Source organism: Ictidomys tridecemlineatus, chromosome 7 (genome assembly GCF_052094955.1).
Source record: "Ictidomys tridecemlineatus isolate mIctTri1 chromosome 7, mIctTri1.hap1, whole genome shotgun sequence".
Taxonomy (NCBI): Eukaryota; Metazoa; Chordata; class Mammalia; order Rodentia; family Sciuridae; genus Ictidomys; species Ictidomys tridecemlineatus.
Window position 1 is genome coordinate 36,792,472 of NC_135483.1, and position 27,440 is coordinate 36,819,911.

The window sequence follows — 27,440 nt, forward strand, 5'->3', positions numbered from 1 at the left end:
AGATTTATATTTAAAATGTTTTAGTTAAAGAAAAATATTTTCATTTGTTCTTTATGTTAAATAGTAAATCCTTTGCCAAAATGATGCATTATTTTCCTTGGAAATCAAAACATTTGGACCTCTTCTTGTTTGTAATCCTGTTAAATTTCATCCATGAATTAAAATTAATAATACACAGTTGGTGAACTCTAGATATAGACAATTTTGTGTACAATAGAAGTTTACTTACTAAGTTTACTTATTGGAACATTATGAAATGTTGAAAATACTTGTATTGGGATTAAGAAAAATTTTTCTTTGTGAATTAACTAAATTTAATTGTACTTTTCTTTAGCCCGTATGTTGTAAAGTACTATGGCAGTTACTTTAAGAACACAGACCTGTGGATTGTTATGGAGTACTGTGGAGCTGGCTCTGTCTCAGACATAATTAGATTACGAAACAAGACAGTAAGTATTTAAAAATTGTTTGGCTAATCTCATTTCTAAAGATTCCTATTTTAGAATCTAACCAGGTGATATTTTGTTACAAAGAAAATATTAGTGTGTATAGGGGGGAAGCTTTTAAGCAGTGGAAAGGCATCTAGTAGGTGGTGTGAGAACCAGACACATATCTTTCTATGGCAGAGTTAAGATTGCATGATTTCTTATTTATTACAATAATTTTTGACAAATCACTGAGTAATTTCTATGGTACTTTTCTTCTTAATTTGGTATCAGTGTATTTGTGTATTTTTTTATTGTGAGTTCCCATAAATCATGGCTTGAATTATTTGTTTCATAATATTTATGGTTAAAGAAATTATATAGTTCTGAATTTTTAAAAATAATTGAAATAAAAATTTCTGTTTATTTTTCCAAATATTGTCTAGATGTCTGAAAGTGCTAGAGTTAGGTAATTTATATTTGTTTTTATTTTTGTGAAGTCACTTTAGTGAAGTGTGTTACTGAATAAAAGCTTTTATGGTTATGTTTAATCCTAAATAGAAGAGCTGTTTACAAAATTGTTTACTTGAAGCTAGAATGCATCAGTTTATTTGGACAATTTTTGTTTTCTTTTCTTTTTGTAAAACATCAAATTGTGTACTTTATTTATTTTTATGTGGTGCTGAGAATCTAATCCAGTGCTTCCCGCATGCCAGGCAAGCACTGTACCACTCAGCCATGACCCCAGCCCTCTTTGGACAATTTCTAAGATCCAAAGCTATCATTTTATCTATGATTGGCTAAGAAGAATAAGTGAAATAATTTATAATTCTGTTGAACAGTAATTCAATTACTATTTTATTTTTACATTATTTTGTTGTTAGACATATTTCAGTAAAATATATTCAGGAAAAAATACTTAACTACTTAAGTCAATTTGTGGTTAACCAGAATCATTTTAAAGTTTGATTGGGGGAATACATAGTAAACTTATCCTACTAATGTTTTTGTCTGTTAGAGAAAATAAAGTAAATAAGATTTATTTTAAAGGAAGTAAAACAGAAGTTAAAATAATCCTTGTTTTGACAGAATGGATTAAGTGATCGGTGACATTCTAATTATATATTTTAGAATTTCTATGGTGATTAACTAGCATTTATGTAAATCAGATGATTCTTTTGTAGCAGAACAATAATTGAAAAAAATATACTCTAGTTAGAGAAGTGTTTTAAAATGATTTCAGGGATAAAGTCAGTGTATTTGGTATTTAAAATTATCAAGTAAGAGTATGAAGTAAAAGTGAATGAAATAGGGCTGGGGTTGTGGCTCAGTGGTAGAGCGCTTGCCTAGCACATGTGAGGCCCTGGGTTTGATCCTCAGCATGACATAAAAATAAATAAATAAAATAAAGGTATTGTGTCCAACTACAACTAAAAAATAAATATTTTAAAAAAGTGAATGAAATAGAAAAAATTTTAAACATCTCTGTTTTCATGATTTTAAATGTTAATGTTACCAGTTTGAGACGTAGAAAGTATTTGATCCAACACATTTATTTCTTGTTGCCAATAATTAACAAACTGTGAAGGTATACCGTAGTTCTTAAAGATAGGTATGATCATTATGATCATTACCATAGAAAAATATTTTATCTCTTCATATTCTTTGTTAGAAGAGTGCACTGAACATTTTGGTAAGTAATACATTTGGAATAGTATAATTGTTATTCTCATAGAATGGTTACCTTAATTCTGGGGTATCATGGTAGCAGTCTAATTTTTATATGTGGAAAAACACCCAGAGTTACACAAGAGATTGGTCAAGAGCTATAGGTTTATTATTGTTTGTGTGTTGTCTTGATGACAGACAACTCCTATCAGATCTCAAGAACATTAGTTTTATTCTTTTCTAAAATGAGGATATTTACCTTCATTGATTATCTAAAAAGACTACTATTATTGTTGAGGTTACCAATATAGGATTTGTATCATCTTGTTTTTTTTTCCCCAAATGCCCAGACATTGTAAATATTTGATCATTTTATGGAATTATTCACTGTAGTGATAACCTTGATTGTGTTGCGTTTCAGAAGCGTATGTTACTGTTTGGGTAGCTTTTAGAAATCTAACCTGTGACATGGTAGTTATCAATCTATTAAATAGGCATAAAATTGAGTAGTTGTTTTTTATGGTCATGAAACTATCTTTTGCCAAGAATATGCCAACTTTTTTTAAACTAGGGCTTATATGCTCTTTTGCTTTGGTTATATGTTTTGTTATTTCTTTTAGTTGTGTGTACATTTTAAAAAGCACAAATAATTTTTGCTATTTTATATTGTCATAATTTACATTTATCCATGTACTTAGCTTTTTATTGCTGTTTATTTCTTTCTGCATTTCTTAGTTGCCTGAAGATTATCTATTCATATTTACTTTTATATGGGTAAATGGTGACAAGGTATCTTTTTTTGGGGGGCAGCATAAATCTGTTTCACTTCATTTTTGAACCATTTGTTTACTGGGTGAAAAATTTTAGACTAGCAATTTCTTTAAGCATTTAAAGATACCATCTCATAATTATTTAGCTTCCATTGTCTCTACTGATACATTTTGCTGTTGCTTCTTTGAACATACTCTACCCCCCTCGACTCCCGCCTCTAGTTGCTTTATAAGATTTTTACCATTGTGTTTTAGAAGCTTTACTTTCATATGTTTAGTTGTAGTTTTGTTGACATTTATCCCTTGTTTGGTTCTATTGCATTTTGTTTCTGTGACTTGGTATTTGTCATTGGTTTTGGAAAACTCATTTATTTTTACTTTAATGCTTGTATCTCCATCTCTCTTCTGGGATTCCAAAGGCATGTATTTTAGTTTAGTCCCCCCCCCTTCTTCTATATTTATTTTTGTATTTTCTTTTTTCTCCCCCTGCAAGTTTCTGGCTATTTTCTTCTGATGTGTCTTCCAGTATGCTAGTTCTCTTTGTCTATGTCTAATAGGCTTTAAAATCATCCATTGCTTTTTCAATTTTAGATATTGAAATTTTAAACTCCAGAATTTTAGTTCGAGTCTTTTAAAAATTCTCCAGCTTCTTGCAGAAATGTAAAATTTTATCCCTTATTTCATAGAACATCATAATTATTTAATTTTATCTGATAACTTTATTATTTCAATCCCTTGTGGGTCTGTTTCTACTTCTTGTTTCTCTTGATTTTCATCTGTGCTCTTTAAAAAAGAGTGATAGACATATAAAAGTAGTATATATTATTTGAATTTTTGAATAATGAAATCTTCTTCCAAAAAAGGTTTTGTTTGCTTCCTGGTGGTTAGAATTAGCAGTCCTGGATCACCTTAATCCAGTCAGGATTAGAAAAAATTTGAATCTGAGCTTTGATTTTTCATTATGTCTGGGCATAGTCCTTTAATGTTCTTGGGCTTTCCAACTTCTTTGTAGGTTTTGATTTCTCAGTGTTTATTCTCTCTCTCCCTCCCCTCTCCCCTCTTAAATAAGTCCTTCAAAAGCTTGCTTTGTTTCCTAGCCTCTTGAGCTCTAATCCATAATTTAGATAGCTCTTGAGAAAAGTGGCCCTCATTGCTAGGTTAACCTCTTTGGTTTTCTTCTTTTATTACCTCTTGACTCCAGACAAAAGAGACTGCTTTTTATATCTTTATTTTATTTTAAAATATATTTTGCCCATTCATTTAGTTTTCTTTTTTTACAGCGATAATGGTCTGAATTATATAGTGCACCATACCAAAAGCAGGAGTCTTTTCTAGAAGTTTGAGTTTTTAACAGTTAGATCTTTAGCTGGAATTTATTTTTGTGAGTGCGTTGAGGAAGGATTCTGTTTTTATTTTCCTTCTGTGTAGAAATCTAATGATCATAACATAATTATATTTCTTTTCCAACTGACTTATAAACCTACTCTACTAGGGTTCTGTATATACATGATTCTGTGTTTGGCTTCTCTGTTCCAGCTATTCTGTTTAATTATTTGTCTACTTTTGCAACAGATGTATGATTTTCATTTTGTGGAATGTTTGATAATCTGGGATGGAAGTTCCTATAATTGTTTTTGTTTCCTTGAATCCTCCATATGATTTTTAGAATAAGATATCAAGTTCCATGAAAAATCTTGAGGGATTTTTGAGTGCAATTACATTTAATTTCTATATTAATTTGGTTTGATTGATATTTTTCCATCCATGGTCATAGAATGTTTTTATATTCGGTTCTCCTTTTATGTCTTTAAATGCTTGTAAATCTTTTCCTTGAAAATCTTCCACATTTTAAATTTGACTTATGTCTGAGCGCTTTGTCATTTTTACTGCTGTCATGAATGATGTCTTCTTTTTGTTGTCATATTTTCCAGTTGGTTAATAAGAACAACATTTTTATATATTCTTATTATTCACTGTTGTACTCTCATCTTTGCTGTTGGTCTATCCCTGTCTGACCATATTGCTTAATTTTGCCAATTATCCATTTGGCATGTTTACTTTTTATCCAGGAACCCTTCTTTTCATTATATAAGTAAGATCCTATTTGACTTTTTGTGTTGGTTCTTGCCTAATGCCCTAGTGCTTCCTCTGAATCATTTTAGTAGTTTTAATCTTGTCCCTGAAATCCACATTCTGTCTGGGGTCTGTTCCTTGGTGTTGACTTCTCAGACAGGAGTTTGTTTACTTGTGCCTATATTTCCTTTTACTCTGTTATCTGGTTTGTCTAACAGCTCTTGAAATGACTTTTCTGGTGATTATATTCACTAAAATCATATATGGTCTCAGGGTATAAGACTGTATTAACAACTGTAACCTTTATTAATCTAAAATTCTTATTTTTTTGTTTATCTTGAAATTGTGAATAAAACACAAATAAAGAAAAAGATCAGATTAGTGCCCAAATAGACTCTCAGATGCTCTGACATAGCATAGTTCTGTTAGACATGAGACCTTAAATTTAGTTCAGTTGATTTTTTATATATTGGCAGGTCATAACCCTTTTTATAGTAAATTTTCTCAGAGGAGTGGATAATTCACATGACTTTATTTGAAACTTTTCTTTGAATCTTGACTATAATTTATGATATCAAGTCTTATCATAGAGAAGAAACAAAAATAGGTGATGGTTTAGAAAGTTTATAATGGGTCTCTAGATTTTTAAAATTTGTTTAAGAGTGGTGACTCTTGGAATACCACCTTTGTAATATACTTTTTGTAGATTTATGCTTATCTTTGAAAGACATCTCATTAGGGAAAAAGAATTCTTGATTTTAAATAATCAACTGCTGTCTATTTTGATCAGATGTTTCCTTGAAAACTTAAAACTAAAAGCACAGGAAAAAACAAATCTGATTAAGTTACATGCCTTTTAAAAAACATTTAAGTCCAATTTCTTTTTTTAGACTGAGGTGTAAGTATTTTTTATATCTTGCTTCTCTCCTGCCCATCCAGTTTCATAACTTGCCCCTGTTTTATCATACCCTGTAGACTCCAGCTTCACAGTAAGAACTGGCTCCTGGAATAAAAACTGGATTCATATTTTGGTGTCTGCGTGTCTGCTGTTGCCTCAATCTCTCTTGCATTTTGAGTGTTCCTCTTCCTTTCTGTTTTAGTGTATTTGTATCCATGAATGCCTGGCTTAAATTTGCCAGGTAGTTTATTGTTTATTTAGTTAATAATTACTTAATTGGGCAAATCTTTATCACATACTTACAACATAAAGAGCACAATAAGTACTGTGATCATTATAATTACGTTGCTTTTTGTTCCTATCCTTTGCCTTTTGTTGTTGTTAGCCTTTTTGATCAATTTGCAGGACTTGACTGTTTGCTAATAGTTGTGTGTATTTCACATCACATATCTTTAAAAAGTTAAAAAATGAAGTATCTGGTTAGTAGCAAAAATATTAAAGGAGGTACTTCAAAATTTGACCTGTGATTTTTTTTTTTTTTGGGGGGAGGTGTTGGCATTTAGGAAAAGATAAAGGCATAGAACTAAGTTTGGGGGTTGATAAGGCACATCTAATTATTGTAACTGAGACTCAGTACTAAAGGGTGAGGATGTGAGGAAGTGCTGATGCTTAATATGGAGAAGGTAGTTCAGAGTTGGCAGGTAAGTTAGTAAAGAATTGTAATTGTGGCAGTTAATAGAAGTGGTATTAAAATTTCAGTGAAAGTGAAACTGCATTATATTCCAGTGGTTATTAATAGTTTTTCTGACACTCCTGGATTTATTATGAGTAGAAATCACTATTTTTATTAGTATTCTTGGAATCTGTAAAGTTGTGTATGTGACTTAAATTCCATATTTCTGCAGTTGGACATACAAACACAGCTCAGCTCTTGGTATCATATACATTTGATAACTGATGTTTTTTATATCATTTTAAACCATCTTTTAAGTCTGGTATAACCTCTTTGTAGATAACTCAGCTATGTTGTCCCACTCTTGGAAATCATATTTCTTAGTCAGTTGTTAATATTTGAGAGAAGAGTAGGTGTAATTGCCTTCCCTTGGAGTTTTGATGTATTCATCTTGGAAATATTCTAAGTGCCTAGAATAACTGATACCTAGCAAGTCTTTGATAAATGTTCTTTGAATTGAAACAGAATCAATTCCTCTACTGCTTATTCTGTGAATATAAAATGACCCAACCAATCCATTTAATGTTATATTTTTGTGGATAAGTTGTAATTTGCGTGGCTACTGCTATTTGGTATTAATAATGTGAATTATTGAACAGGCAATAATAGTATGCTTGTTAGTAGCTTTGGTATGTATGAAATACCAGGATATGTTACCTTAGTTCTCTGATTTTTACAAAAGTTAGAAAATGTTTCTGCATTTAATTTTTTCACTTTTATTTTAAAATATGTGTTTTAATAACTTTATAGGCTTCCTTTGGCTCAAGAGAAGGAGCTTTGTTTTTGTTGTTGTTAATGTAAATTAATATAAGCATTATTTTCTTAAGCAACTAATTGTTTTTTTGAGTTAAAAGGAATTAAAAAGTTCACGTATTTGGGGGAATACTATTTGAAACTTCCCTTGTGAAGAAATTTTTTATGAACCAGTTTATTTTATATTAAATGCCATTTAACATCTCTAAACATTTGTGCATTGCAAATATTATATGCTGCAAAATAGAAATGTACAGCTCTGTGAAATTGAAGCTTTTAAAAGATAGGTTATATTTTTGATTAGAGGCTTTCAAAATGATCATTACATAATTGTAAAGCTATGTTTTGACATATGGAAGAAATAGAGTCTGTGTCTCAGATGTTTATTGTATACTTGGAACCATTCTAAGAAATTGCCTAAGGATATTCTTTCCCATTTAGGCTCATTTTTTTGATTTGGCCACTTGTTTTAATTCAACCTAGTATAGTAGAAAGAGTGTGACCCCAGATTTTCAGTAGTATGCATTGTAGTTTTGGTTCTCTACAAACTAGATTTATTGTGTGAGGAAAATAATTTAATTGACAAGGACTTCAGTTTCCTCATCTGTTGAGCAACAAATAACATTAATATAGAGCTTTACATTGGCAATTTTATTTACATGTCAGTTAGATGAAAAAGTTCAAAACACATTTATTGATCTATGCTTACCTCACTGGACATATAAGTAACACTAATAAATGTTCTTTTTGTATGGATTTACACAGAAGATGAGGTAATAGGTATGTAAAAAGCTAAATTTAATTTTGTAGAATTAAGAGTTCTTTAGGAGCAAATAAAGGAGAAGCACTTAGCCTATTGTAGTTCAGAGAAAGAAATGCTTAGCAGATTGTTGAAAGAGTAGGAGTCAATGAATATAGGCTTCAAAAGGATAGGATAGGATATGTGTGTGTGTTATTACTGTCATTGTTGTTCACTGTTTAGCTTCTGAACAAGCTTGACATAAGGGATGCTTAGTAAATATTTGTTGAAGGATTGAATGAATAAATGAATGAGTCAGGGAAGAGAAGGCAGAAGACATTTTAGAAGAGGAAACAAGTGTATGCTGAAATTTTATTTCAATCTCTAAAGCCCCAGTGTCATATACCTAAGTCACCAAGAGAATGCTCCTGGCATCTGGTTTAATGGATTTTACTTTTCTCACACTTCATCAATTGGTGAAAATTGTCGCAATATTTTAAGTTGATGGGTTTATATTAGGATCATGTTTTTACATTTTTTTGTTTTTTCTTGGAATTTTTCCTACTTTTTGTCCATGTTGTAAAGAGCAGCATATGCCATCCTTATCATTTTGCTAATGTCTTCTAGCTTCCTACATATTTTATCTGTTTCTTGAAATGTTTATAATACTTCTTTGAGAAGACATTCTTTGGCACTTCCTAATTTCTTGTTCTAATGTAGACTCATTGCTTTTTAGGTCTGCTGTACAACTGCATCCTTGGAATTTCTTTTCACTGGATTCCTGGGTTAGTGCCATCATTTTCTTATATATATTTCCTGTTTCCTTGGCTTTTCACCTTTGTTTTATATTCTTCCTAAGTATTCATCTTTATGATATAAGAATAAAAGGTCAACTATTTGAGTCCTTGTGTATCTGAAAATGTCTTTAATTAATTTGGTTGATAGTCAACTTACATAGCACTTTAAATTGAAAATAGCTTTTTTTCCTTGGAGCCTTGAGACTTTTCCTCCATTATCTTCTAGTATCCAGTGTTGCCTGCCATCATCTTATTTAGTTGTAGGTTCCCCCTTCCCTTGGAAAAATTTGGGCTTTTCTTTTTATTCTGATATTTTACAAGAAATAAGGTAGTTCACAAAGATATGTGTAGGTGTGAATCCTTTTTACTAGTTATGCTCAGCATTCAGTATTTCCTTTTAATATAAACCCTTGTCTTTCCTTAGTTTTGGAAAATTTTCTTTGATAATTCCCTCTTCTATTTTCTTCATTGGATGAGTCTCCTGGGGGATATGGATATATATATATATTTTATATATATATATATATATATAAAATATATATTCTGCTCTTTTATGGGAGGGTGGAGGTAATTTAATCTACTTTAGTTTCTAATTCTTAGAACTTTTTATTTCAGCAGTTATATTTTAATGTACAAGAACTCTTTTTTAAGTATTTTAATTTATAAGAAATCTTTCTGTTTTGGTTATTTCCAAAATGTAGTGTTGCTGATTGATACATGGAAGCAAACACTTTTCAAATTGCTCTAAGAATAATGGGTCTTTTAAAAAGTTATTTTCTGATTCCTGAATCATCTCTTCTGGGATTATCATTTCATTGTTTTATTTATTCTTGTTTTGCCCTTGAGACAGGAAGGCTGACTAGCTCTCACTGGAAGCATCTGGGCAATGCATTTTGACTGACATGCATAACCTTAGGGTGAATTAATTGGACTTTTGCTTTTAGAGGGAAGACCTCTCTCCTTTTTGTTTTGTTCTGTTCTGGGGAGTGATGCCAGAATATATGTAATCTTGCATGTACTTGCGAATGGAGGTGTATTGGAGGCTAGAGCTATTTTCTTCTTTTCAGCTTCTGTGAAAAAATTACCTTTTTATCCCTTTTATTCACTGGAGCCCTTTGACCCTGTACTATGTTTCTATGCTTGGAGCCCTGTTAAGTTTACTTGATAGATTACTCCTTTTGTTACAGATTCTTTCCCTATTTTTGATTTTGACTCTCTCCATGGAAATGTTTCTATATTTTTTAGACTCTTCTGTGGTAATTTTCTGTTATTTATTTTGCTTTTTAAAAATTCCTTCAGTTTGAAGTTTCAGAGGAGAGACAAATAACTAAACAAATTAACTATAAACTCAGGTTAGTTCTTGTACTTGAATCAGTGCTAATCTCTCCTCACCCTCAATTGTCATATGCCCATTTACTCTTAGGAGTTCAAATTAAAACAGCTACTTTTAGGAGTAATTTGATGATCTCTTAAGAGTATGTATGTACTATAGTATTCATTTGATGGTTCTAGTCCTATAACTTTGAGAAATCTCAGCATAGTTGTACAATGTGACCTGTATAATAATGTTGCAAAAGCAAAAAATTAGAAGCAAATTTAAATGTTGATCAGCACTGATTCCTGGACTAGAAAATTGCTGTGGGTTTTAGGCTTCATAATTCGTAGCTCTGTAATAGAGCCAAGCTCTGACTGAGAATAGCACTCTGGTTGAAACCTTTCGTAATATCCAGCTGTGCAATGAGGATTATGTTAAAATACCAGGTAGGTTTTGTGTATTAAAATTTATGTAAGTGTTCAGTTGTTGTATTAGAGAACTTGTTAGTATCTACCTTTATCAGGATGAGATCTATTTCTGTGTTACTGGGTAGAATGGAGAATAATAGACTGAAGAGAACAACTTTTAAGTGATAGTATATTTCTTCCTGAAGACTGATGGTACTCTTCTTATTTTATAATGGAAATAATTGGAAAATCCAGTTTTCTTTTTTGGTATTGGTGATTGAACCTAGGGGTGCTTAACTACTGAGCCACATCCACAGCGCCCCGTGACCCCCTTTATTTTGAGACAGGGTCTAACTCAGTTGCTTAGGACCTTTCTAAGTTGCTGAAGTTGTCTTTAAACTTGGGATCCTTCTTCAGCTTCCTGAGCTGCTGGGATTACAGGTGTGCGCCATCATACCTGGCTCCAGTTTTCTTTAATTACCACATTTTTAGAAGTATAAAGGACACATTAGGATCATTCTTCTTGGTTAATTCAGGTAGATATAGAACAGTGATGTTTATCTCAACTCCAATGTCAGACATTTGCTGAGTATTTTAAGAACAGTACTTGTTATATAGTACTTGTTATGTGCCAGGTACTTTCTAAATTCATTACTGTTTGTATGTTATTGCATTTAATCTTCATATGAGGATTTAACAGCTCTAAGGTGAGAGCTATTATTGATCCATTTTCCAGATGAGAACTGGAATCAAAGACAAATTACAGAGAAATAAAAGATTGAAGTTATAGTTTTCTATAATTTCATAATGTAATTGTTAAGAGTATAGAATCTGGAGCCATGCCTGGGTTTGAATCCTACCTCTGCTATTTATTAAACGTGTGAACTAGGGCAGTTTTTAAACTCTCTTTGTGACTTAGATCTCTATTAAATGGGAAAGGAGACTACTTCATTGAGTGTTTCTGAGGATGATATGTATTTAACGTGTCAGAAGAACAATTGGCACATTAAAAGCCCTCTATACATTTGTTGTTGATATTGTCATCATCATTCTATCATCTCACTTAGATGAGAGTGTCTTTGCATTGTGAACATTTTCTTTCAGATGTGTTTGGGTAGCACAATACCTAGCATTCACCATTATTACTCTGAATTATTGTTGTTAATAAATGAAGTATATACTCCATAATATAGAGCTTACATATTTAGGTACAGTAAGAGTTTCTTTAATAGAATCAGGCAATGACTATTCAAAATATATAGCATATTTTATTCTAGTACCCCTAGAGTTATTGTCTTGCATTTTAATAACATTTATAGTAAACATTTTAATAAAATTTATAGTAAACATTTGACTTGTGGTACTTAAAGAAGGTATATATCCTGCCTTGAGGTTAGTTATTTAATTCTTCAAACAGATTCCCCCCCTTGGAGAAAGTATAATAAACTTTATTATTAATTATTAAGATTTATTTGGCTTGATATTATCTCATTGCTAACAATAGAAATATTTTTTGATATATGTGGGTTTCTGTTTCATAAAATGCTTTTGAGGGGTTTATATATGCCTCTGTGTTACTGAACTAATTCATGTTTGACTTTCCTAATCACTCTATTGCATGTTCTCCCTTTGTGTAATAGATACTACTTCATACTGGATTTACGACTCCTTATATATTGAGTGCTTTTTTGTTGTCTTCTGATCTCTTTTTCAGGAATCTTTTCATGTGGGAAAGGATTTTAAAATGTCTACCCACTGACGATTTTCACAGTAGAGTATCAGTTCTCTTTCTCTGCAGATCAAGGGATTATAAGCAGCATGTATATATGTGTATTTACATATGGTGTAAGTAGTGAAAGCTTTCACTTTGAATCACCAGTTGTGGGACTTTGTGATAGATTATTAATCTTTTTTTTTCTTGCCAGACATGTGCAATCCAGATTTCATGAAAGACAACCTCTCTCTGCCTTCTTAATGTATGTAGTTTGTGTTGAACAGAAGATTTGTGTTTTCTGAACAAATCTCATAGCCTTTTTTATTGTTTAAAACCTTGGGTATTTTATACTCTCTTTTTTTGGGTGGGATGAGATAGAATGGTAAAGGATGGTAGGGAGTTCCCGAGTTGTTCTGTTTTTCCCAGTGTTTTTTTGATCCTGCAAGCCCTTTTAAATTGTTTTCTTTTTCCTCAGGGAAAGAAATTTTGCTTTTAAAGGAGTTGGAATAAGAGGTTTGAGGCTTGAGAGATGTTCAAATTAGTCTTACTTGTAAGCTTATATATTACTTTTGAGATTTAAGTATTTCAGAGATGGCTACATATTCCTTAGGTTTCTTTCAACTATTCTTTTTTCAGAAGGGGTTTTGGTCATCATTGCATGTGATTTTATCACGTGTGTCATAAAAACTAATGAAAACAGAAACATTTGAGGCGTTCTGTAAAATGAACTCTGAATGCAATATTAATACAGTTTGACATGGGCATTTTTTTTTAGCTGGAGGAGGTAGTTCTAGGAAGATGAAGGCAAAAAGTGGGACCTTTTGTTTGAAGTGTTCATTTTTTAACATATTTATTCTACTGCCTCTAATTATTGTTCCCTTTTGTTTGGGGGCTGAAAATGGAAATCAGTTCAGAGATCTTATACTGTTATGTATCTAGAATAACCTCCAGAATTACTGGAGTTCGTGCTTGTGCTTTGTACAAACCTCTTTTTCTAGGATTTTCTCCTCTCTTTGGTGTTACCTTTGAGATTATTGCATCATTTTTGATTCTTGGTTACAAATTAAAGAAAACCTTGCCTAAACTTTCTGGCTTAAATAAAAAGGAGAATTTATTTGCTAATATAAATAAAAAATTTCACAGAGTTAGTTTTGCTTGTGGCTTGGTTCTGGGTTAAAGGAATGGAATTCATCTTTTTGTTTTGATATCTCTTTATTGATTCAGCTTTCACACACTCTTTTCTTGAAGTTATAAGATGACTGCTAACAGAAAAGTCTTGTGCTGCATTGCTTCAGAATGACTTTTTCTGAGCAAATCATTTTGGCCAAGAATATGATCTGGTAATTGGCTTAGATCCAGGTCATGTGTCCCACCTGGAATCAGGAAAGTTGACTACTTCAACTACATGGCCTGAGGATTGGGAAGATAGTGATTTCCTAAAAGGGAACGAGAGTATGTTAACATAGTAGAAGGGTGAATGGATGCTAGTCTGATAAAAAAGAATATATATAGGAACATATTTAACAAATCTAAAAATCAAAACAAAAATATATCAGGAATAAAAAGCAATTTAAAAAACTCCTCTAAAATAGCTCCCAAAATGAATGTTAAGCTTTGGACAAGGTCTCTGGTGACACTGAGTGTCAAAGCTATTGAGCCCCCAACTCTTTCTTACATTGCATTTAAGGGTAAGGTTGATGTTTCTCAAGGATCCTATTCCTGCTGTTATCAGTAGTTATGTTTATTATAAGAATTCTCTTAGAAAATCTACTCATCAGGATTGAAGACCTCTGGTTCCCTTTAGACTAGAGTGGTTTGACCTGGATGTTATTTCTGATGTTTTTGACCCCTTCATTTACAACCATTTTCTCACCCTGGGAAGGTACTTCTGTTAGTGTCATACTAGAATTGTGGGAGAATGAGTCCATGGATGAGATTTGAGTTTTTTGGTACCACGAATTGAACCCAGGGGCACTTAACCACTGAGCAACATCCCCAGCCCTTTTTATTTTTTATTTTTAGAAAGAGTCTCACTAAATTGCTGAGGCTAGCTTTGAACTGGTGATCCTCCTGACTCAGCCTGTTGAACCCCTGGAATTACAGGTGTGTGCCATGTGCCTGGTGAGATTGAGTTCTGAGTGTTCTTTATGCTTGCTTCTTGAAATTCCAACTTGCTGCAGAAAAACAAATTGGAAATTAATGACTATCCATTGTAGGATTTCACTACTAGAATTTTTATAGCATAAATCATACACATCATGCTTTATTATATCTTTTCTAAATTCTTTGATTGGATTATATATACTTTGTGATTTTTTCCATGTTACAATCTAGTCTCTTGAGTAGACTTTCCTCTTTACCTTAACTAAGTAAATTAAGCTTACAAAGGTATTTCCTTGGCTTCTCTTATTGATAAGTTGCCCAGTTTCACCTTTATTACTATTCTTATTGGCATTTCTCCCAGTTCTGTTTTTTCTTTCGTCATTCAGGCCCATATTCATACACTTTATTTTTATATTGTTCATTGCTGTCCAGGCCTGCTGCCTATCATGCCAGATCTACAGTAAGCCCTGTCTCCCTGTCACAAACTTGACCCATTAGCACACCGTGATAATGGTTATTTGAAGTGATGTGGTTTAATGGAATGACCCCTGAATATGGAACAGGAAGACCAAGTTTCAGTGCCTGAATTGTTACTTATTAGCTCTGTAGTCTTGGGTACATTGTGTAACTCCTTTAAACTTAAAATTCCTAACCCTAAAATGGATTTAATATCACATTACTTGCCTTAACCTACATCAGTGTTTTCTTGTAAAGGACAAAAATGATGAGTGTCAGTGTTCTGTAACCCAAGAAGTTCTATACAAATATAAATTATTACATTATTACTGTTAAGGAAAATCTTTAAAAAATGGTAATTTAATTTTAAGTTACTAATGGTTTAATAATTTGTTGAAATAACAGATCTTCCCCAACATTAGAAAAACATATAAAAATCATTATGTCTTATTTAGCAGTATTATTTAGTTAGGTAATAAAAATGTACTTAAGTTAATTTTCCAGAAAATGTAAATATAGCTCCTTGAATGGCAAACCTTGAATTTTTTCTTTAAATCTTAATTTTAATAACATTTGATGGAGCTCAAATGGTCAGCACAATTATTTGTACTTTGTTTTTTTTTGGGGGGGGTATTGAACCTGGCTTTGAACCCAGGAATGCTCAACCACTGAACTTTATCTCTAGTCCCTTTAGCCCCCACTTTTAAAAAAAATATTTTATTTTGAGACAGAGCCTTGCTAAGTTGCTGAGGCTGGCTTTGAGCTTGCCACTCTCCTGCCTCAGCCTTCTGAGTCATTGGGATTATAGGTGTGTGCCATCATACCTGACTAATTATTTGTACTTTTAACCTGTGTGTAACTTTCTCCTCTCTCACCTTTTAATTATAAAAATTAAGGAAAAAATTAACTTAAGCCCATTGTAAAAAAACTCAAATAGTAGAAAAGAGAAAATTAATGTTTCCATACCCACTTCTTTTACTTCCTTGAGGTCATGTCAGTTAATTTCTTAAGAGTTCTTTCCGCAGCTATATGTGTAAATCTTGTTTTAAACAAAGGATTCATACCACAGATGGAATTCTATATCTTGCCTTTCTCTAAACTTATGATATATTTTATTCACCTCTTTATGCCAGTGTGTATATTTGTAACTGAGTCCTTTTTTTCTAGTCTGTAGATAAAATGAGTTCTAACTTTTCACTTTTTTGCTATTAAGTTTGCAGAAACTTTTGTATATATGTATTGGCATAGTTGTGCTGTTCTTTGGACACATTATGAGAAATGGAATTACTAATTCAAAGGGCATGATCATTTTTTAAAAATATTTTGTTTCTTGGTTATAATTGGACATAATACCTTTATTTTTATGTGGTGCTGAGGATTGAATCCAGCACCCTGCATGTACTAGGTGAGTGCTCCATCACTAAGCCACAACCCCAGCCCCATGATTATTTTTAATAAATAGTTTTCCTATGGAACCACAAGGGTTCTACTTCATATATGATTGTTTTAAGAGTAGAGCAGGATTTTTTTTTTTTTTGGTGGTAAAAGATTGTAGATAGACTCCAGTATTGAGCATTCCTAAATTATGAAAGAGATACGAATTTTGCTTTGGTACTTTTCTGTTGCTTCTCTGACTTTTTCTAATTTTGCTAGATAAGTTTTTTTTCCCTTAAATTAATTCTATCAAAGAACTCTCCTTTGGGATTTTAAGCAAGGTTATAGACATGTTAGTTGCTGCTGCTGCTGCTGCTGCTACTACTATTACTACTACTACTGTAGTTACTCATACTATTACACTAAGTTGTTATTGTATTCTTTAATTTTTCCACTTCTAGTTCTGGTTTTGAGGTTACTGTTTTCTTTTAAAAAGTTCAGATATGATCTTGTTATCTTTCCACTTGAAAATTTATAGATGTTTAAAACATTTGAACTTAACCTGACCTCCCATTTTGCACTGTTTATCCATACACATTACATTGAAACACAAAGAGCCATTCACTAGTATTCAACTTCATATATTTTTATTCCCAACACCTTTGCAGACAATGATATTTCCTTTCCTCTTTGGCCACTTGATAAACTTTGTTCATTCTTTAAGAGTCAGCTTAGAAGTTACCTCTTTGATGGAGCCTCCCTGAAGTAGGGAGAATGGTGAGTTAAGATTGTTAAGGCTGGCAGAACCTGTACCGTTTAAGTAAGGCATTTAAGGTTTTGTCAGAAGGGTTGGATTTTATTTTAAGATTATTAATTCTGATGCACAGATATCTTTCAGAACCATTGGAGTATTGCTTTAGTTCATCTTGTTATTTTAAACAGATTGTAATGATTTATTTTCCCATCCCATATAATTCTGAGCATCATGAAGATGGAAACAGTAGAATAGACTTTTCAGTGCCTACTTTTTTTTTTTTTAAGTTGTTGATGTACCTTTGTTATTTATTTATTTATATGTGGTGCTAAGAATTTAACTTAGTGCCTCACACATGCCAGGCAAGTGCTCTGCCATTGAGCCACAACTTCAGCCCCTGGTGCCTACTTTTTATGGTTGTGTTGTATATTAAAATGATATGTGTAGATTGGTTGATAGTAATAACTCAATAAATGTAAACTGTTGTTATCACTGGATAAATAAATTCTGACTTGGGGCATATGGAGTGATTTCTTGAAAGACATGAGATTTGGTTCAGGCCTTTAAAGACTATGTAAGTTTCAATCCAATAGTTTTTAATACCTTATACAAAGTCATTATGAGAATGAAACTTAAAATTTTATAATAAAATACCTATCTGTCTGTGATACTTGAAAAGGGGAACAATGTCTTTTTGTATCTTTAACTAATAGGTACCTAACAGTAAAATTAACACACTGTTTTATATGCATAAATAATTGTAAGAAAGGTACAGTTTTAGCTAGGGTTGTCAAAGACTCACTTTTAGAAAGTTTAAATTCTATTAAAATTAAAAACTTAAAAGTTTTCTATTAAAATTTAATTTTGCAGGATCCTACAATACCTTCACTACTATTCATTTTGACTGACCTAAAAACATTAAGGCAGTCTATATACCTTAAACCTGTTGTGCCTGTGCCCTTGAGACAAGTTGGTGGGTATAATTTTATCAAAACCATATACACAGTGACATATTAAATATATCATATTATTATACTAATCATAGGACTCTAGAAACAAAAGTCACGAGAGGACTAGATTCTATCAAAACCATCTTTTTGTTTTTGTACAATTTTTTTTAAAATTTGCCAGTGAATTCATACTACTATTGAAACCAGATGTGGACTTCCGTCTTTTAATGTATTAGCTCAGCTACAAAAGTCTTATTTCCATCCCTGATTGCTGAATATTTCATTCATGGTTTACAATCTCTCTACAATTTTCTTTCTCTCTCTCTCATAAAATAGACTATAAAATGTGATTCAAGCGATTTTAATTGTCTATTTATATAGAGACAGAAATGAAATTAAACAATAATGTATTGAGAAAAATCTAATTATAAATGAAGTACTGTGATAAAATTTTTCATTTGATTCTTAACTTATTATTAAAGGACTGGGGCTTGAGAATGGATTTTAGAACCCAAATCTTCCATTATCTCCTTCCATTGAAAGCAGACCCTTTCTCCTGTCCACCCCCCTCCCCCAAATGTTTTCAGTATAAACCTGAATATTTTCAAATAGTTGGGCATGGATCTATTTGACTGATAACTTGAATTTTAGTACTTTAAAGTTTTATGTAGTAGTGGGAAGAAATAGTTTCCAAATAAAAATCTAGCTACTTTTGGTAATTGGCTCTGTTTATATGCAAATGTAATTTGTTAAAGAAGCTCCATATTACTTGAAAACAAAACTCCACCTATTTAGTGAAATGACTGTCAATTTCTTTATTTTTTGGTTAAAAATGGTCAACATGTGTCTAACAGGCATGAAATAAACAGAATATTAACATCTAGATCAGGGCCTCCTATGTAGTTTTCTCTAAATAAATATATATTCTGTCTCATACTACTCTCCTTCTCCTTTAGTCACCCAGTACTTGAGGATTGGCTTAAATCTTGGAATGGATATTGTTCTTGTCTAAAGTTCATTCAATTCCCTTATTTTTAATAGGCCAGGTAAGAATTTATTACTTTAAATTTTCTAGATTTATCTGCATTTTGGTACTACAATGGTGAAATTTCACCCATTACTTTCTACCATTTCCCTCATCTTAATGAAAAAAAGAAAATGGCCTTACTGGTTTCTAAGTACCATTTTATGATTTTTACATTTTTGATTTTCACTTCATTATTGAGTTTCTGTATTTGTAGTCTTCTCTTTCTGTGGTTGGTATATTACTTTTCTTATCCAAAGTCTTTTTTTTTTTTTTTTTTTTTGGTACTAGGGGTTGTACCCAGGGGTGCTTAACTATATCCTCAGCTCCTTTTACTTTTTATTTTAAGGTAGGGTGTCTTACTAAGTTGCTTAGGGCCTCACTGAATTGCTGAGACTGACTTTGAACTTGTGATCCTCCTGCCTCAGCCTCCTAAGCCACTGGGATTACAGGAGTGTGCCACCACACCCGGCCCTATTAATTTTAATGCCACTTTTTCTTTCCTTCCCTAAGTAATTGCCCTTTCCTTGTGATTCCATTTCAGTTTTAAAGTGCTTTTTGTAATAAGTTTATGTCATTCCTACTAGATGGGAACCCTTCAAGGTTAGGTTGAAGATTTTTCCCCCCCTTATTTAGTATAGAATAAGTACTAGGTAAGTGTTATTTTTTTTTTCAGTGAACAAATGTTTTGTAGGTTTTTTTAAATTAAGAAATCACTTCTTTATTCTTAGGTCACTTTTACACATAGTTCGTACTCTTCTTGTCTGCCACATTCTTAACATTGTGACCTATATGAGATAATATATAATTGATACTCCATTGTTTAATTTGCTTTTCTTTGATAATAGTTAAGTTTATTTTTCATATATGTTAACCATTTTCTTTATAGATTTGTGAGTCATATATTCATTTCATTGGCCTACTTATTTATTGGGACATGATTGTTTTTCTGAAGGATGCAAGCTCTTTACAATCTAAATAATTCTCTACACTTAAATATTTTACTGTGTTTGCTGTGATTATTTCTCTGAATTTATTTTTTTATGTAGACAAAGCTAATGAATTCCCATAATCCTTTGTTTACTTTTTTATTAGAAACTATTTTTCCTGCCTTGTGATTTGAAACCTACTTTGATTTTCTATTTTTATTTAAATATCTTTAAATGTTTGAGTAACAATATCTGTTTTTGATACAGTACTCATAAAGACATTCATAATGTGCTTAGGGATTACTTTTCAGGCCAGGTGAGTGTGCTTATTTGAAGGATATATTAACAGGTATACCGTCTTGTTGACCGATATGTCATTTTAAATAATTTGAATTTTAATTCTGAGGTGGGGCAGGGCACTCTGTCTGATATTCAAGGCTGATAGTTTTTACTTTTTTGTGCATGGATGTTGTTGTTTTGTGCATGGATGCTGTTCAGGTTGATTAATACATGGTTGGCAGTTATTCTGATTAGACATTCATTTTTCTGATTGTCACACATTTTGATATCACCCTTGGAACAAGCCTGAAATTTCCTGTCCCTTTTTAATTTTGTGACAGTTCATACTTCATGTTGGTAACATCTAGGACTACTGAGACAAAGGGGTATGACTGCAGAAGTCTTGTGGACTTTGCCACTTAGTGTTTGTGTGACATTTGGCAGACTGTATAATTTCTCTGAATTTGTTTCCTCATCTATAAAAAGGGTGATAATAAATATTTCTGCTTGCATATTTGAGTAGCTGTGAAATCACCTAAAATAATTGTTATAAACTGTTGTCTAAAAACAGAATTACCACAGCTAACTTGTGAGGCTGTGGTAGGAGGATTACAAGTCTGTGGCCAGTCTAGACAACTTAGCAAGACTCTGTCTCAAAATAAAAAAAGGGGCTAGGGATATGATAGAGTTCAGTGGTGGAGCACTTGCCTAACAAGACAAAATTATAACCAATTTAGTAAAGATCTAAATTGGCTTTATTTGGAATTCTAGAATCAGGCAATACTTCATTCTATAAAATAGAATCAATGTTCCAATGAGCAAAACAGAGGAGGTTGGTTTTATAAAGAAAGAAAGGATGGAAAAAGTAGAAGCAAAAACAAAAAGCAGGTTGAGTTTTTCAAAGTTACTCTCCTTGAGGTTAGCATGGTGGCCCACACATGTAATCTCAGCTGCTCAAGAGGCTGAGCAGGAGGATCACAAATTTCAGGCCAGCAAGATGCTGTCTCAAAATAAAATGAAAAGAGCTGGGGATTTAACTCAATAGTACAGTGCTTGCTTAGCATGTGTGAGACCCTGGCTTCCAGTCCTCAGTACTGGAAAAAAATTTCTTTCCTTATAAAGCAGGAAGAGGGAAACAGAATAATAGAGAAATAACTGGTTAATAATCAGATTACTTTTTTGTAAGGATTAAAGCAGAGGGATCTTCATTATCATGTTATTTGAAATTAGTGTATTTAGGAAACTTGACTGCTGTCATTTTCCTGGTTTTTAAGAATGTCAGGTAACGATTTTGGTATCAGTTTGATATCTTAGAACTTTATTATGAGTGACTCTATTTTAAATTTTAGTATGGTGTGTTGAGGTCTAGTGCAGGAGCTCAGTCCAAAATAATGGCCTCCTATAATTTTTAAATCTATACTGTAAAATAAAAATTTAAGAGAACATATGCTTCCATGTTATAGAAAATATTCACTTATTTATTGTTTAAAATGAGTTTATTGAGAAAAACTTTTCAGAATTGAAGCCAAAAATTTTGTGTAAAGATACATCTTTTGAGCCTTAACATTAAAAAAAAATTTTTTCCCCCTTCCCTGTGCTGGAGATTGAACCTAGGGCCTTGTACATCTAGTCAAGTGCTCTACCACTAAGCCACATTCTCAGATGGGTTGTTAAAATGATAGTGTACCACAAATAATTTTTATTATTTATATACTAATGTGAAGGATGGCTTATTCTGTCATTTTTGATTGGAGGAGGATGTGAAGTGATTAAGAGGACAGTGACTCCCTGAAGCAGGAAAAAGAATTTATTACTAATAGGAGAAAAGCATAGTGAAATTTGCTTCAGGTCTGCCTTTTTCCACCTTTAACAGTTTGTAGCTATATTTTGGCCAGGCCCTCTGGTGTTCTTATAAGCTTCATGAGGACTGGAACTGTCGGTTCCCTTCATCACTGTATACCCAGCATTTTCAACAGTATTTGTACAGTAGAGCCCAGGCAAATAGATATTTGTTGAATGAACAAAAAGATTGATGTCCAAAAGAGTCTGAATTTATTTGGTTATTAAAAATAGACTATTTTCACATGAAAATCTTTTGTTCATATCTCATAGAATCATAGAATTAGAATGAACCTTTTAAATCATCTAGCAAAGTCAGACAGTTCATGAATCAGTATAAGATCTCTGGCAAATCTTTTTTTAGTATGTGATTTTTTTTTTTAACCAGGCACTTTATAGCATTGAAATCGGACAGATCTTGAGATTCTGTTGTACACTAGATCTATTTAATACTGAACTTTCTCTAGTGCAGCTCCAAAATAAGAATTATAGGGGCAGAGATGACAAATCAGAGAGTTAATGGAGGATTAGTAACTTTTATTAATTGGAAATTCTGTACTGTTAGGAAGATAAAAATTGAAGTCTAGGCAACAAAAAAAGATCATCACTGAAGTAATTAAACAAGGCACAGTTTTATGGACTGATACTGCTTTTGCAACATCATACACTCTAATCTTCAGGCAGGCAGTTGAGGGTGGGGAGAGAGGAGGAAACCCAGACACAAACTATGCTGTAGCACCACTATCTTGCACACTTTCTGCAGTGGTACAGTGTGGGACCCTAAATAATTTCCTGCCTACAAATCACAGACCTTGGTTGCTAATGACTAATTTAGCAAGATTGAGAACATCACTCATAAGAATATGTAATAACAAATCCCATCATTTTGTGCAACTATAATGCACCAAACACAGAAAAAACAAAACAAAACAAAAAAAGACTAGGAACATCAGATTGTAATCTGAGAAGAGCTATCCCAGGAAGAGCGTCCTAAGGTTCTCAGAAAAATGGGGAACTTGACATATATGATAGAAAAGAATTTCAGCATAAATCAGTAGAGGCACAGAAATTTATTTAGGAGAGCAATGAATATACATTCAAGGAAGAACGCCAGTCATCTCGAGAGTGGAGACTGTTTCGGGGTTCCTGGCTCCTCTTGAAACTTGGTAAAGGGTGAGTATGGGTTGCTTTGTAGGGATGACATCAGTCTGGTAATTACAGAATGGTTTATTGTGCTCTGGTCATTCTCTGGATCTTTAGGCATATGTGGATCGTGATCAAGAGATAGTGCTGGAAAGTCCCTTAAGTTATAGTTTCTAAAAAGATCATATCTCTCTTAGCTTTATTGGTTTATTGATGGACTCACAAACAGTGCACAAGGTAGATTTACCAATTTCCTGGAAAATTGGGAGTGACTGGCTTGGGAGAGTGACTGACCTGACAATGTATTAGAATTCCAGATTAAAATGATATTTCCTTGTCCTTCATGTCTTCTTTTTACCTTTTTTTTCTTCAAACTTCTCCTGTCCTACATCAGGAGGGTACCTGCTTTTTGCATCAATAAGTCTGTGTCCACTCTTTCACTATTTATTGAATATTGACTCTATGTCAGGCATGGTCATTTTCATCTGTGAACAAAATAAAGTTCCTTGTTCTTGTGGGTCCTTTAGTACAGTGCTATCCAATAGAAAAATAAGTCACATGTAATTTAAAATTTCTAGTAGTCACATTTAAAAGGAAAAAGACACTTGTAAAATTAATTTTACTAATGTGTGGTATGTATTAATGTATGATATCAATATGATGTAATATGAAATAGTATAATTTAAATGTATTAAACACTAGTATTTCATAATATAATATAAAGTCAACATTAATGACTACATTAGAACACTAATATATAACACACTTTAAAGGGAATCACAAATTATTAGTAAGATATCTTACATTCTCTTTTTTGTATTAAGATTTGATCTTGGGCTGGGGATGTGGCTCAAGCGGTGACGCGCTCGCCTGGCATGCGTGCGGCCCGGGTTCGATCCTCAGCACCACATACAAAGAAAGATGTTGTCCTCCAAGAACTAAAAAAAATAAATATTAAAAAAGACTCTCTCTCTCTTAAAAAGAAAAGATTTGATCTTTTGTGTATATTTTACCTTTATGTCATATTCCAATTTTTAGAAACCATATATAGTTAGTGGCTACTGTATTCATAGTCAGGCTTTAGAGCATAGTGCTTGCTTTCTGTGGATCGACAAGTCACACCATCTTATTTGAGACAGAGTTAGTGTTAGGGTTAAAAAAAAGTTCCTGGAAAGGCTGGGGTTGTGGCTCAGTGGTAGAGTGCTCGCCTAGCACATGCAAGGTTCTGGGTTCAATCCTCAGCACCACATAAAAATAAACAAATAAAATAAAGGTATTGTGCCCAACTATAACTAAAAAAATATAAAAAATAAAAGTTCTTGGAAGTACCAGAATTTTCAAAAAATTCGCACTCCTTATCCATTGGCTGGTAAAAACCTTAGATGACTTGGTGCTTGTTTGTCTCTTTTTCTTGCCGAATCACTCTGGCTAGAACTTTATCTAGTACTGTGGTTCAATAGATATCGTGAAAGCAGGCATCCTTGCCTTGGTTCTGATCTTAGAAGAAAAGCTTTCAGTCTTTCACCACTGAGTCTTTTGTTCACTTTAGGAATTTTGTATATGACTTTTATTATGTTGAGATAATGCAGTTTTCTTCTATTTCCAGTTTTGTGTTTTTATTCTGAAAGAACATTAAATTTATCAAATGATTTTTCTGGTATCAGTTGAGATGATCTTGTGGCTTCTTTTGTTCTAGTAAGACGATGCACAACATTGTTTAAATTTTGTGTATTGCACCATCCTAATATTCGATGAATATATTTCATTTGGTCCTGGTGTATAATCCTTTACTTTCCTACTGAATTGCAATTGCCAGTTTTTTGTTGAAGATTTTTGCATCAATGTTCATAAAGAATATGGTGGGGGCTGGGATTGTGCCTCAATGGTAGAGTGCTTGCCTAGTATATATGAGGCACTGGGTTCGATCCTCAGCACCACATATCAATAAATAAAATAAAGGTCCATTGACAACTAAAAAAAAATTAAGAAAAAAGAATATGGTGGCTGCCACAATTTTTATCTATTGAAGGGCATCTAGGTTGGTTCCACAGTCTAGCTGGCAGCTATACACAATGGAGTATTATGCAGCACTAAGAAACGACAAAATCATAGAATTTGCAGGGAAATGGATGGCATTAGAGCAGATTATGCTAAGTGAAGCTAGCCAAGCCCTAAAAAACAAATGTCAAATGTCTTCTTTGATATAAAGAGAGCCACTAAGAATAGAACAGGAAGGAAGAGCATGAGGAAAAGACTAACAGTAAACTAAGACGAATGGGGGGAGAGAAAGGAAGAGAGAAGGGAAAACATATGGAAATGGTAGGAGACCTTCAGTGATACACAAAATAATAAGAGGTTATGAGGGGCAAGGGGGTGGGGGGAAAAAAAGGGGAGAGAATTGAACAACAGCAGAGGAGGTAGAGAGGGATGTTGGGAGGGGAGGGGAGAGGAGGGGGGATAGTAGGGGATAGGAAAGGTAGCAGAATACAACAGTCACTAATATGCCATTATGTAAAAATGTGAGTATGTAACAGAAGTGAGTATGTATTATGTATTTGGGGAGTTCAAAACCCAATTGAGTCGAATGTATGAAAGATGATATGTCTTGAGCTCTGTAATGTTTTGAACAACCAATAAAAAAAAAAAAAAAAAGAATATGGTGGTAGTTTTTTTGTAGTAGCTTTGTTATTGGGATAATAGGAGTTTTAGAAGTGTTCCTTCCTCCTCAATATTTTTGAAAGTTTTTAGAAGTTGAGTCAAGGTATTTTTACTCCTGCCTCTTGCTTTTAGTGTAGAATGTTGTGTTCCTGGAGAGCCATTTACATGGTTGGCTCCTTCATATTGTTTAGACCTCAGTAAAAATGCTTTCCTAGGAGTGTAGCTCAGTGGTAGAGCATATGTGAGGCACTGGGTTGCATCCCTAGCACCCTGCCCCTACCCATTAAAAAACAGTGCCCCCCCAAACAAAAACAAAAACCTACCACAAACAAAAATTCAGGTTTTCTTGGATATCTGATCTAAAGCAGTTTCTTAGTTATTTTTACTTAATTCTCAGAAATTTCATTACCCTCTGAGCAATTATCATTCACTTTTTCTTGTTTTAATCTTTGTATTTCTATCAAATTATCCCTTCCTATGTACACAGAATATAAGTTGCACGAGAACAGTCCTTGTCTTTTGGGGTTTTTAATGGTTGTTTCATTACATGGTCATAATTGAGTAAGTCATTGGACATTGGTGACACTCATAAGTCAGGGGATGGGGCTGAAATTTCCAACTCTCTAATCACAAGGTGGTTTTCTTTAGCAGCTGTCTCTCATCTGAAGCTATGTGGGGGGCCCTGAAGAGCCATTTCATTAGAATAAACTCTGTGAGGTTGAAAGGAGCATATTATGAATAATAAAAAGTAGTGCTTTTATCCCCATCATTCAGCAAATTCCAAGGTGTCTTTAGAAACTCCTATGACAGGAACCTGGAAAGAAGACCAGATATTTATTATCATTTTGTAATATCTTCCTACTTTAGAGGATTGTGGTAAGGATAAATGAGACAGTGTATGCAGAACTCTTAGCAATTCTTGGTACAAAGAGTAGTGGCTCCGCTACTGTAACAGTCCAGAATGTTTCTTTTCCCTTCTCTTCTTGCTTGACCTTCTCTCATTTTTCTTTTCTCTTGAAGCCTTCACATTTATTTCCAGTTTCCTAATCTTTCTCAGTTTCACTTTTGAGCTTTCAGTATTAGGTCAGAAATCAGGACTTGGGTGGATTAGGGGTGACCTGGCTGGAAGCAGGAAGGGTGACATTGGTTAAGTGCTTCATGCAGAAGACTTGCAGCAAGTCTCACTGTGTTCCCTTATTTCCTTTCCTTGGTGTAAAGCTGTTGGTCTTCATTTTCTTCAAGAATTGCAGGCCTCACAGGGAAGAGTGTCTGAATTTGCTTTTTCAGGACAGGTAGCTATAGTAGTACCTGCCACCCAGGTATTAGACAACATGTGAAATAGTGATTTTGTATGGTCATGCTGATTTTTGGGACATATTTTTTGCTTTATGAATGACACTGGTAATTTTATTTTCTTTGTTTTTGTTTTTTCTTTTTTTTCAACATTGGGAATTTTATAAAAAAATTTGATTATCCTTTCATCAGGAAAGTGTTATGAGAATAATGACAGATGTTTGTGTGTATATGGGAATGGGTTCTTGATTATTTTCTCTTTAGCCTTTTAGTAGAGGTTTAATGGCCATTAGGAAGAAGTACTTGTGTTCTCTGGTAAGAATTTATCTAAAATGGCATTTTAATA

The 27,440-nt window shown here is 32.9% G+C and overlaps 1 protein-coding gene across 5 annotated transcripts in view; it reads left to right on the forward strand.

Moving 5' to 3' along the window:
* The window catches only part of Stk3 (serine/threonine kinase 3), a 272,590-nt gene that overhangs the window by 58,947 nt on the left and 186,203 nt on the right, over positions 1 to 27,440 (forward strand). For all 5 annotated transcript variants that reach the window (XM_078016883.1, XM_040293823.2, XM_078016884.1 and 2 more), the window contains exon 4: positions 335 to 449. In XM_078016883.1, coding sequence (XP_077873009.1) covers positions 335 to 449 — 115 coding nt within the window. The remainder of the gene's footprint in view (positions 1 to 334; positions 450 to 27,440) is intronic.